Source organism: Tripterygium wilfordii, chromosome 21, assembly GCF_013401445.1.
Source record: "Tripterygium wilfordii isolate XIE 37 chromosome 21, ASM1340144v1, whole genome shotgun sequence".
Lineage (NCBI taxonomy): Eukaryota > Viridiplantae > Streptophyta > Magnoliopsida > Celastrales > Celastraceae > Tripterygium > Tripterygium wilfordii.
This window is the reverse complement of record NC_052252.1, coordinates 5,149,476-5,162,025: the sequence shown is the minus strand read 5'-3', so window position 1 is coordinate 5,162,025 and position 12,550 is coordinate 5,149,476. Positions and strand designations below refer to the sequence as shown.

At 37.7% G+C, this 12,550-nt stretch overlaps 3 protein-coding genes across 4 annotated transcripts; all 3 read left to right on the top strand.

Moving 5' to 3' along the window:
• The first annotated feature begins 183 nt into the window (after window positions 1-183).
• LOC119988430 (30S ribosomal protein S10, chloroplastic-like) lies at window positions 184-3,800 on the top strand. Its single transcript, XM_038833469.1, has 4 exons — window positions 184-508; window positions 1,321-1,380; window positions 2,303-2,635; window positions 3,449-3,800. The coding sequence occupies exons 1-3, from the start codon at window positions 260-262 to the stop codon at window positions 2,612-2,614; spliced, it is 621 nt and encodes a 206-aa protein (XP_038689397.1). The 5' UTR covers window positions 184-259; the 3' UTR covers window positions 2,615-2,635; window positions 3,449-3,800.
• A 4,248-nt stretch (window positions 3,801-8,048) lies between these two features.
• LOC119988624 (serine acetyltransferase 1, chloroplastic) lies at window positions 8,049-9,452 on the top strand. The gene has a single exon (XM_038833732.1). The coding sequence runs from the start codon at window positions 8,079-8,081 to the stop codon at window positions 9,204-9,206; it is 1,128 nt and encodes a 375-aa protein (XP_038689660.1). The 5' UTR covers window positions 8,049-8,078; the 3' UTR covers window positions 9,207-9,452.
• Window positions 9,453-9,725: 273 nt separating this feature from the next.
• On the top strand, window positions 9,726-12,550 carry LOC119988915 (cytochrome P450 71D11-like). 2 transcript variants are annotated; one of them, XM_038834164.1, is made up of 3 exons: window positions 9,726-9,842; window positions 10,246-11,231; window positions 11,316-12,550. In XM_038834164.1, exons 2-3 carry the CDS (start codon window positions 10,344-10,346, stop codon window positions 11,937-11,939), a joined length of 1,512 nt encoding a protein of 503 aa, XP_038690092.1. In that variant the 5' UTR covers window positions 9,726-9,842; window positions 10,246-10,343; the 3' UTR covers window positions 11,940-12,550. The 2 variants fall into 2 exon arrangements, with proteins under 2 accessions (XP_038690092.1, XP_038690093.1); XM_038834165.1 differs by lacking the exon at window positions 9,726-9,842 and having other exon boundaries at window positions 9,893-11,231.

The window sequence follows — 12,550 nt, the reverse complement described above, 5'->3', positions numbered from 1 at the left end:
GGCTTTAGCTCAAGCCCAAAACATGAATTACGATTGGACTCTGTCCTTTACTTTCCATAATGGACTAGAATTGTACTTTAGCCCATTTAGTGCACATTATGCTCAAGCCCAAAACAAAATAATGGCCCAGATCCATTAAACTCTTTAATATATAGAAAAGAATAATACTCCTGTATTGAAGCGGATAACTCTATCAGGAGTGCAGTCACGGAAGGGTTGCAGAGCCAGACAGAAGAAGCAAAGCGATACAGTTTTTTCAATGGCAATAGCTTCAATTTCTTCTGCTCTATCGCCTTCTTCTTTTCTAATCTCCAACAGTTGCTCCACATTCTCCTCCAAAACCAGCATCTCTTCTTTCTCTTTTTCTCTGTCTTTTCCTTCTGTTAATGGCTTGAAGCACAGTAAGGCTCTACAACCCTCACAGTCACTAACAAGGGTTTTTGCTGCCCCTGAAGCCTTAGACACCCAGGAAGCCCAAGACCCACCTCCAGAATCTGATAATTATGAGGTATTTTTTTTTCCTATGGATTTGCCAATATTGTTCTGTTTGGATGCTAAGAAAGTGTGAGATTTTAAAGAGGAAAAGATGGAAAACCAGAGGGATTTCTTGTTTTCTGTAATTGCGTTATACATAAGTGTGTTAGCTTTACACTAATTTTCTGTACCTTGCTTCTTTTGCGTCTTTTTAATGCCAATTTGATTTTGGTTGCTGAAAAATTGTGGGAAAGTGGATGAAATTGGGAGAAACCCACATAAGTTACATTAACTGTCATAAATATGCAGGCTTAACCCGCACGGCGGCATAAGTTACATTAACTTTTATAAATATGCAGGCTTAATGTTCTTGTTAATCGAAGTTTTGATTTTGCTTCGTAAGTCTCTCAATCTTGCGAAGGCCGTATTTTTGAGAATTTGTGTACTGAAGAGAAAATTTAGTACAGGAAAAACATCTCCCTCTCTTTGTCTCTCTCTTTATATGTGTGTGTTGAGGATCATATAATTTTTTTGGCTAGTGAAATTTAATTCTAATGGTACATATTTCCTCTACCTCCCTAGCTAATATCCCTTTTGGCTGCCGAGAAAATGTATGGAAAATGGAAGAAATTCGAACCCATTTCCTGAATTTTCTTTGATGCAAATAATTTTCGTTTGGGGCTTTTATAATTTTGAAATGACTATGATTATCAAGTTGCTTCATGTTGTTGCAAAATGGTTTGCGAATATGCATTTCATTATCGTACTGTGACTAAAGGCTGTTGGAGCACTGTGCATTGGATGTTTTTTCTTTGTGTGATGAAATGCTGATTTTGCATGCTATAGGTTGGTGGTTCTGAGACACTCAGTGCTTCATCTTTCAGTATTGGCACCGATGCGGACAAGGTATGTTCTTTGATTGTTGATAACTTAAGAAAACATGAAGAACCTGGCAAAAATATAATCAACAGTTGATTGGTGTAAAATCTTAAAAGCTTGTTTGCTTGTGGATGATTGGTTAATTGAAGTTATATGAATTTAACTCTTTCACTTGCTGCTGATTATATGGTGACTGAATTAAAATAACTTTGGCATTTTTTGTTTTGTTAATGTGAATTGAGTGAGCATCTTTTTGGCTCTCAAGTCTCAACACATTCAGTAGTTTAATTTTCCATAGTGATTCCTTCTTGTGGCTGGGTATCTGTTTGGTACATTGTTGATCTTAGATGCATTAATAACTGAGCTGACAGAAAAACACTAAAAAATTGCTACTTGTTTGATACAAGCTGCCATCTCTCCCCACATGAAATTTGTTTCCCCAACTAAACCCCAATTTGCATTCTTAAGTAATTTCTGCCTAAAAGCTATATACTTATCCTCTTTTAGATTCCACTGCCTAATCTTATACACTTGTGCTACTCTACTTTTTCTAAGCCATTTCTTAAAGCATATGTCCGACTAATTTTGTCATGGTTCGTCATTGGTGATATTTAAACTAATCTCTGTTTAGGATAATTAAGCTTTCTAGTTCTAAAATGGATTTTTCCCCTTGGGCTAATCGTCAAATGTTTTTCCTTATTTGCTTCCGTGCTTGTCATGAGAAGTTAACTCACTGAACTGTATCATGATTTTTCCCATCAAAGACAGTTTGGAGTGACCTTTCCTTTAACAGTGCATGAGCCTGGACCGATAAACAATACATTACTCCTTTTTATGTCTAACCAAGTAACCATAATACCAGTTATTTGTTTAACTTTAGTTATTGTCTCCTTACATCATGGCTTTAGCATGATTGAAATTAGGTCGAAATTGTTGTTTCTATTTGCAGATGGCACCGAAGCAGAAAATTAGGATCAAACTCAGATCGTATTGGGTACCCTTGATCGAGGACTCTTGCAAGCAAATAATGGATGCTGCAAAAAATACCAATGCAAAGACTATGGGTCCTGTGCCGCTGCCAACCAAGAAAAGAATCTATTGTGTTCTAAAATCCCCACATGTGCACAAGGATGCTAGGTTCCATTTTGAGATCAGGACCCACCAGCGCCTCATTGATATTCTATACCCAACTGCTCAAACCATCGATTCTTTGATGCAACTTGACCTTCCAGCTGGGGTTGATGTGGAAGTAAAACTTTAAAGAAGCATTATTAAATCTCAGGTAAAGCTCTTTCCCAACTTTAGGCTCCCGATCTCATGATAATTTTACCTAGAAAACCAAAGTTCTCTTGAAACAGTTTTCTTGAACTATACAGGATGTTTCTTTGCTATTTGATATTTTTCATCTTTGCATCTTCCTTCGTTTCCATGTGTTGAGACTCTGGACCTTGGGGAACCCACATTACAGGGGTCTACCGGTCTAAAAGTGGGCTTATTGCATAAGTGGTTGGGAGGCCCATTATGGCTCTCAAAACCATGGCTTGTGAGCTTGGTCCAACCACTTGTTTATAAGCCACTCAAGTTCTCCATTTCTTTTCCATGTGGGGCTCTTTTGTGGGTTCCAACACCATGGAATATACATAAAATATGCATGTCATTCATTGGATAAACATGAATCTAATGATAGCGAAAAAAGACTTTTTGTTTTGTTAGTGTGACGTGAATGATTACTGGTTGCTGGTCATCGATTCCTGAAACTTGTAGAAGAAGAATTATTATCATGTGCGATGGAGGAAGTAACCTCCTTGGAGTTATTTCGTTCTTCAAATATGCTTTTTCCGTGATTTTTAGGTTCTTCTCTACATAGTGAGTTTGATGCCAAAATAGCGTCTCCTGATTTTTTTCTTACATAATTTTTACTTCATTTCCTGGATTCACTGATATCTTACCTGTTCATGTCCACATATCATGCTCTTTGGTTTCATATCTACAATTTCCCGATATTTATAGTTCCTCGCATTTGCCATTGTATCTTATACTGCCTGTATCCTGTCTCTTGCGACTTACTGATTATTGTTTTAATCCTTTTCATAAGAATTGGGAATATGGTATCCCCCTCATCAGCTGCTGGACTAATACACAAAAATAGCCGTCTTGGATTCACGGTGGAGATCAAACCTAGGCTGGACGCCAACACGATCTTTAGATACTGCTAGATGTTCATTGTTTTTGTTACAATGTCTCGTAAACAGTATACTGTAGATTGGTCTGGATCCTGCAAATGAATATTTGGCTAGAAATGTTTATCAGCAAGCTTTACCCTCTAGTGGAACACAAACTTGTCCAGTTCAAGTATTCAACAGTATGAAAGTATCTATGCTAACAAAAATCTTGGGACACATTTGTGATATTATTGATTTGATGATATGATAACATTGGTGAATGAATATGTTCTCAAGAAGTGGTGGTGGGACTATCTATCTTCTACTTATGCCTGAAGATGCCAAGTTTCATTGCAATACATCTTGGTTTGGTTCTTTATGTGGAAATTCAGGTGCATTAAAACTTTACACATTCATTTGTGTGGGCTACTCTAATAATTGCAGTGAATTGATGCATGTTTGAACTTTGTCTGCTCAAAAGGATAATGCCATAGCATATTCCAATTCTATGGTAAGAGATGCTTCATTTCTTTGTATTGTGGCCCTGTGGGACTGCTTTAGACAAGAAAAGTTTTCAGAAAGAGATTGTGCATATATATTACAAAAAGAAAATGATTAAAAATGCTGAATGAGAAGTGAGAACAGAATGTGAAGTTGCGAGTCAAACAAAGAAACTTTTGTCTGTGAAGGGAGAGGCTTGGCTTGAATTCAATCACTTTCACTGTCTTATATTTTGTTAACACCCACCAATCTAGATTCTACAACACAAATCATGCGATGCAAGATTGAGGAGTTAAATGGATCTAGAACAAAAAAAAGAAATGAAGACGACGTAATGGATGACATAGAAAGCAGCAGCGGCCAGCATTGACTGAACGTCAAAAGAGATTCTTGGTGTGTGGTAAAAGGGGCGGTGATTGATTGACCAATCATTGTCATTGTCAGTCTTTAACTCAATTCAAGTTTCTCCACTTCTCTTCAACTCTTGGGGTTGGCGGATAGCCAATTGGCCAGCTTTACAAATTTTTTTTAATTTTTTTATTAAAAAAAATGAATGGATTTTGATTTTTGATAAACTTTATCTCTTTATGAATCCAACCATATATATTTTGTACCGAACAAAGTTTTAAATTGAACGTAAAAAAAAATATGAACTTTTGGGTAGTTGAATATGAATTTGAAATAATCTATATATCTCATGATGCGATGCAATGCAATGAATTTGATTTTTATTTTGAACGAAGAAATATATATGATTTTACTGATAAATTCAATCAAAATATATTTATAATTTTTTTTAAAAAAAGAAATTATTGGAGCCCTAACACTACATCGATTTATTTTCTTGCTCATAAAATATTCAAAATTCTCTCCACCTCTCTTGGTGCAAATGCAATGGTGGCCAAAGAAAGAAAAAAAGAGAGTAGACCCCAAGAGCTACAACTTGTCCCAAATAAATAGAGAAACAGAGAATAAATTCATCCATCGCAATATTTATTGTTTAAATAAAATTGGAGGTGAAACTAATTCCGAGAGAATTGGTTTGGATAATTTTTTTTTTTTTTTTAAAGACGAGAAGTTTTACCTTTTTATGTGGAAACATGCGTATCAATAATTATAATTTTACATAAGGATAATTCCCCCGTATCTTGTTCATTCACAACAAAATATTTTCTTTTGTAAGCCGATAAAAAAGAAACATCCTTTTTTAGAGAGATACTGTTTCACCAATCGAGTCACATGTATCTAACATTTTTATACCTAACGATTTCTCAGGAAAATGATGACAAAAGGTATAACTTGTATAAATCTTTGCATTTCCCAATTTTATCCGATATATTCGTTCGTGGAACTATTTACTCAATCGCAGACACTTCTACTACAACACTTTTCATTTCTTGAGAGTCATTTTAATGTCGGTGAGACTCTTATGTTCGTGTTTTACCTCCCATGTCTAATTGATTTCTTTGGAGCTACCATGATGAGTATGAGATGGAAGACTCTTATGCTTGGATTTATCACATAAAAGGAGTTTAATGTCTTATATACTTTATTAAAAAAAAATATAAAGTTGAATCTTTTTTATTGTGGTAACTTCTTATAGATACGGGAAGTCACAAGTTCAACTCCCTCACCCAATAATTTCGGCATTATTTTCTGCACAGATTTTGGTCTAGTCTTACTTGTCGCCAATGGACTGAGTTAGTGTCCCGAGTTTAGAGTTGGCACAGCTGTCCGATGAGCATGGGCTGAAAAACTATCAGTTACAAAAAAAATTGAATCTTTTTGACTATTTAAATAATACACAGTTATAGTCAATATAATATTTTCTTGTAGGGAATCAAAATACAAACAAAAATTTCCCCAAAAAAAACTCAATGCTCGTTTGGTTCGCGGATTTGAAGATGGGATGCCAATGTTTGGATCATAATGTGATAGTACTTTGATGAGATCCCACATTGGTAAAGAAAGGAAGTATGACCTCATGATATTAGTTCTACGCATGAGGAGGTTTGGCAAAAGATTTGGGAATGGGAGGGACCTCAAAGGATTCGGTGTTTTCTTTGGTTAATGGCCACGAGAGTCTCCTGACTAATACTGCAAGACAAAGGAGGGGTATGACCTCAGATGATTCTTGCTTTCGGTGTGTTAATCATGCAGAAACTTGTCTTCATGTCCTCCGAGATTGCCCATGGGCATTGGGTATTTGGAAGAATATTGGGTGGCAAATAGTTGATAGTCAGTTTTTTAATGCTAATATTAAGGATTGGATTCTTACTAATTTGTCTTCTCGTGTGCATACCTCTTATGGTCCTCCATGGGTTATTGTTTTTGGAGTGACTTGCTGGTTGTTGTGGCAATGGAGAAACAAGTGTCTTTTTGAGGAGGATTTTGTTGTGCCTTTAAATCCCATTCATATTATTCTGTAGCATGTGAAGAGTTCTATGTTGACAGACAACGTGGTGGGTAGGCTGGCTGGTATGAGGAGGATTAAAGTTGAGAAGTTGATTAGGTGGATTCCTCCGGAGGATGGTTGGGTGAAAGTTAATACCGATGGTACTCTTCGGGCTAATATAAATTGCGCTTGCGTCGGAGGTGTTATTTGTAATAGTGTCAGAAATTGGTTAGCTGGTTTCACTATGAATATCGGGTTGTGCTCTGTGCCTTGTGCCGAGTTATGGGGTGTTCTGATCGGTTTACGACAAGTTTGGGATTTGGACTATAGGAGGGTAATGGTTGAGGTGGATTCTAAATTGGTGTCTGACATGCTCAATAGTCATCAGGTTCCAGTAAATGCTTTGTTTCATATAGTGGGATGCATCCGGGATCTTCTTCACAAGTATGATTGGCATGTTGTTGTCCGACATATCTATCGCGAGGCGAATCAATGTGCTGATAACATAGCTTCTCTTGCTTTCAGTTTGCCTAGGGGTATCCATTATTATATTCTTCCTCCTGTCTCGTGTATCCCTTTCATCAGGGCTGATTATGTAGGGGTTTCTTATGCCAGACTAATTTATGAATAAAGTGTCTTTACCTTTGGATTAAAAAAAAGAAAGGCAGTAGCGGGTAGTAGATAAAGAGTTTCCACAATCTAACACAGTAAGACCGATTTTCTGAGCCTAAGCGAGGATGTTGGGCTTAGAGGAACAAATCCATGAGAGTTTCGGCCTAGAGTGGACAATATCTTAATGTGTTTGGGTTTGCGTACGTTGCGAGTCTTTCTAGAAGACCAAAGGTCTTCATTATTGGTGTTCTTGTTGAGAGAACTCTGTAAAGGTTGTGGGCTGTTAGTTGGGCCAGAGGCGGGCAGATAGTGGGCTAGTATTTGGCATGGGCGTGCCTAAAAAAAAAAAGAAGGCAAGAAGCCCAGTAACTTGGAGAATGGTAAGGCTATGAAGGAAGGCTACATGGCTACTGTCATAGGATGTGTAGACTCCTTAAGGGGGTGGAATGATGAGATCTCACATCAATAAAGAAAGGAAAGAGCAACTAGTGGATAAAAAGTTTCCACAACCTAACACAATATGATAGGTTTTCTGGGCCTAAGCGCGGGCGTTGGGCCTAGAGGAGCAAATCTGTGAGGGTTTCGACCCAAAGCGAACAATATCATATTGCTGTTGGGCTTGGAGTTACGCTAAATCTATCCAAATTTCAACCCAACTTGTCGAAAGGTATAAAGGTCTTCATCATACTTTCATGACATTATTGATTCTCTTGACCATGTTTGGTTAAAGTAAAAATTACAATTATTTCACATTGGATAACATATCAAAATAAGAAATAAAATAATATATTTAAAATACATAATTATAGGATATTGTCAAAATGATATATATATTTTTTAAATTGACATTATAATATTTAATTAAAAATAAATAATGATTATATGAATTATTCTCTTTTTAGGAGAAAATGAGAATTTCTCGTTTGAGTGAAAGCCAACTTTCCTTATCATTCTAGATCCTATGAATGACACAAACTAAACTTAGGAAACAATTTTAGATTCTAGGAACCAAACGACTCCTAAAGAATTATTACCAAACACCACCTCATTGTCCAATGTCCATGACGCCTTTGGTCTTCTCTCACCTTCTATATAGACACTCTCCTCCTCTCTTTCTCCCCAAACTTCTCTCATCTTCACCTATTTTCTCTCTTCCCTCCAATTCAATGGCCACTTGCGTTGACACTTCAAGGACAGACACACCTCAACTTTCTCGCGATCCCAACAGGTCCCAAAACGATTCCTTCCACCATTACATGAAGTATTGCAGAGAACCCAGTTTCCCTGACCATGTTTCTTGCAAACCCAGTTTGAAGAAACAAACAAATAACATACATACAGCCACAGTTGTTCAAGATTTCAAGGATGAGGAAGAAAATATATGGGTCAAGATGCAAGGAGAAGCAAAATTAGATCTTGAGAAAGAACCCATTTTGTCGAGCTATTACTATAGTTCGATTTTGTCTCATCGATCACTTGCAGGAGCCTTGGCGAATCATATATCGATCAAGCTAAGCAATTCTGGCCTTCCTAGTACTACTCTGTTTGATATTTTATTAGGAGTTCTTGTAGAAAATTCAGAGATTATTGTAGCAGTGAAGGATGACTTAATGGCGGTGAAAGAGAGAGACCCTGCTTGTATAAGCTATATTCATTGTTTCTTGAACTTTAAAGGGTTTCTGGCCTGTCAAGCACATAGAATTGCACATAAGTTATGGACACAAGGAAGGAAAATCTTGGCACTTTTGATACAAAACAGGGTATCTGAAGTTTTCTCTGTGGATATCCATCCGGGGGCGAAAATCGGACGGGGGATATTGCTTGATCATGCAACAGGACTTGTGATTGGAGAGACTGCTGTGATTGGAGATAATGTTTCAATTCTGCATAATGTGACTTTAGGAGGTACTGGTAAGATGTCTGGGGATAGACATCCAAAGATTGGAGATGGGGTTTTGATTGGTGCAGGTACTTGTATTTTGGGGAATATTAAGATTGGTGATGGTGCCAAGATTGGTGCTGGTTCAGTAGTGCTAAAGGAGGTTCCACCAAGAACTACTGCTGTAGGCAATCCTGCTAGGCTTATTGGAGGAAAAGAAAACCCAGTTAAATTGGATAAAATTCCTAGTCTTACCATGGACCATACTTCACATATTTCGGACTGGTCTGATTACGTTATCTAGAGAAACCCAGGTTATATATGCTTTTATAACTTTTGTGTAATTTATGGAGCTTTGTGATTGCGTTGTAAGTGAGAACTGAGGTTCTTCTAATAATATGCAGTTTCTTACTTGTATTATCATATAATATGCAGCCCAGAGCGTCTTCTGTAAGAGTTTGGTATAACGATTAGACGAAGATAAGATTTGTACTTAGTCCGACCCCTCATCATCCTTAATCTGTTGAATTAATTTATGGACTTGGCATAATTTATTGTGCACTACTCATTTAAGTGTATTTGGGTCACAACGGGATGGAAATTTGTTGACATTTATGCAAAAAGACCCAGGGATATACTCTACTATTGGTTTTGGTCAGTCCATTGGACCAAGCCACTTCTCTTACTCCTCTTGGACTCAAGCCCATTTTTTAGGTCCAGCCCATTTTTGCTACACACGTGTGTTTATGTGAGAGCTAATGCTTCCGAGATATTTTCTCGAGATATTTTGCTGGGTTTGTTGAGTTACAAAAGGATATAGGCAGGGCTTGAGTGAGCTTTAGATTAGAAGAGAAGCTTGTTAGAATCATACTCTTGGTTGAGCTTCCAGCAGTTCCTAGAATGGCTCCATCACCACTTCCATCTTCAAATGGTTATGGAGGTATGTTATTGAGTTTAACATAACCCAAAATTCAAATCGATTCTTGAGAGCTCAAGTTGAGTTTAACATAATCAACTTTTTTTCGATGCCTTAAAAGGCACCAAGTTAGTTTCTTCTTATAATATTGACAGACTTGTCTAATGTTCTAAAGTGGTTGCAGTAGACATGCATACTCCTGCACATTATGTGTGTTCTTGTAATAACTACAGCCTTTTTTTTTTACTAAATTTCCATAAATCCTAAAATTCTTGTACCGTAAATCCTCCGAAATTGCATCCTCGTGAACATCAAAGTTGGTAAAGATTCCTATTAAGACGAGACAATAAGTCAGAAAACAATGAAGTTAGAATTATATTTCTTGAAGCAGGCAAGTATGTTATGTATGTCATCTTTAATAATGCAGGCCATGGTTGAAGACAGAGAGCTCCATGGTCTACATGTTCAACTCTTGCAAATCAGTCATTGCTCACATCTAGCACATAATTCATCAACATTTTCTTCATGGACCTCCAGCTCTCGTCCTTCCCGATCCTTTCCGGCATCATTTTATTCATTCTAATGGTGCTGGTGCTGAAGATGGTTATGAGACCTAAACCAACTTCAAATCTACCTCCGGGGCCGTGGAAGGTGCCTTTTATAGGAAACTTACACCAACTAGTACTAAAGCAACCACATCGAGCACTACTAGACTTAGCCAAAAAGCATGGACCCTTAATGCACCTTCAATTTGGGGAGGTACCCACATTTGTTGTTTCTTCGCCAGAGTATGCAAAAGAGGTAATGAAAACTCATGACATTACTTTTGCTTCGAGGCCTCTTTTAAATGCTATGAAAGTCATGACTTATGGTCACACTGACATTGTCTTTGCACCATATGGCGAGTATTGGAGGCAATTAAGGAAAATATGCACACTAGAGCTTTTGAGCATGAAACGTGTCCAATCGTTCAGGCCGATAAGAGAGCAAGAGATGTCGAATTTCATAGAATGGATTGGTATGAATGCTGGATCATCGGTCAACCTGACGGAAAAACTCTACACATCAACGTACGCCTTGGTTTCAAACGTGGCATTTGGGAGGACATGCGATGAACATGAAGAATTCATATCATATGCTGAGGAAGCCATGAAGAGAGGAACGGGATTCGATATCGTGGATATGTTTCCTTCCTTGAAATTGCTCCATTGGATTATTGGCGAGAGCACGAGAACCGAAAGGTTACATAAACGAGGTGACATGATACTTGAAAACATTATCAACCAACACATTAAGGAATCAAAAACCAGAAAAGGTGACGATGAAGACGAAGACCTAGTTGATGTTCTCTTAAAATTCCATGAGGAGGGTGATTTTCCGTTGACTATTAACAATATCAAATCAGTAATTCAGGTAAGAATTTAATGTTCAAGACAAATGAATGAACACGAGTACATGCTACTTACTTTGGTTCTTAAACCTTTTTTGGTTCTTCAGGACATGTTTGTTGCTGGAGGTGAAACGTCAGCGACGACTGTTGATTGGGCTATGAGAGAAATGATAAAAAATCCGATAGTAATGAAGAAGGCACAAGCCGAGGTGAGACATGTTTTCGATAGCAGAGGAAGAGTCGACGAAACAGGCATTCCTGAGCTGAAATATTTAAAGTTCATTCTTAAAGAAACTCTAAGAATACACCCTCCATTGCCTTTTCTACTTCCAAGAGAAAATTCAGAGCGATGTCAGATAAATGGATACGAGATACCAGCCAAAACAAAAGTAATAGTGAATGCATGGGCTATTTTAAGAGATCCCGAGTATTGGACTGAACCAGAAAGATTTTATCCGGAGAGATTCATCAATAGTTCAGTTGATTACAAGGGGACTAGTTTTGAATATATCCCCTTTGGTGCTGGGAGGAGGCTGTGTCCTGACATGACATTTGGTCTTGCAAATGTAGAGCTTTCGCTTTCACAACTGTTGTACTATTTTGACTGGAATCTTCCCGGTGGAATGAAGCATCAAGATCTCAACATGACCGAAAACTTCGGTGTGACAATGAGAGCAAGAGATGACCTGCACTTAGTTCCAACTCCTTATCACTCGCTCTCCAGTTGTTAACAAGCACAAGGTTCCCAACTCCAGCCTTACCACCCTTTACCAGTTCACCTGACAATTCTAGTCCTTTGCAATCCTTTCGAGCTTTGTTTTCTTTACTATAATTGTTCTGAAGATAGGGAAGAGACCCAAATCAACTTCAAACCTGCCTCCAGGTCTATGGAAGTTACCTCTTCTAGAAAATTTGCACCAATTGATTGGCTCTCCACCTTACCATGACACTAAGAGACTTGGCCGGGAAGTACGGACCATTGATGTTGTTTCTTCTGCATAGTGTTTTTTTGTTAAGTGAGCGGGTTGGAGGACTCGAACTTGGTTACCACCAAGTTGATTTTATGCCTTAACCACCTTTGCTGAAGGGTTGTTGGCCTTTTACAGAATACGCTAAAGAAGTAGTGAACTACCCGAGCGGTGTCGTCGTGATTTAAGTTGTAAAACTAGAACATAAACTTAACCTAATTTTTATGTTCAGATAGAGGGAAAGAGAGCGAAAGAGAGGCAGTGAGGAAGGTGTTAATCTCTTGTAAACTCTACTTGTAAGCATCTCGAAAGATCGTAGTGGACTATTGCTGGAAGTAGGATCTCGTGTTGAGTTCGAACTAGGATAACTATAT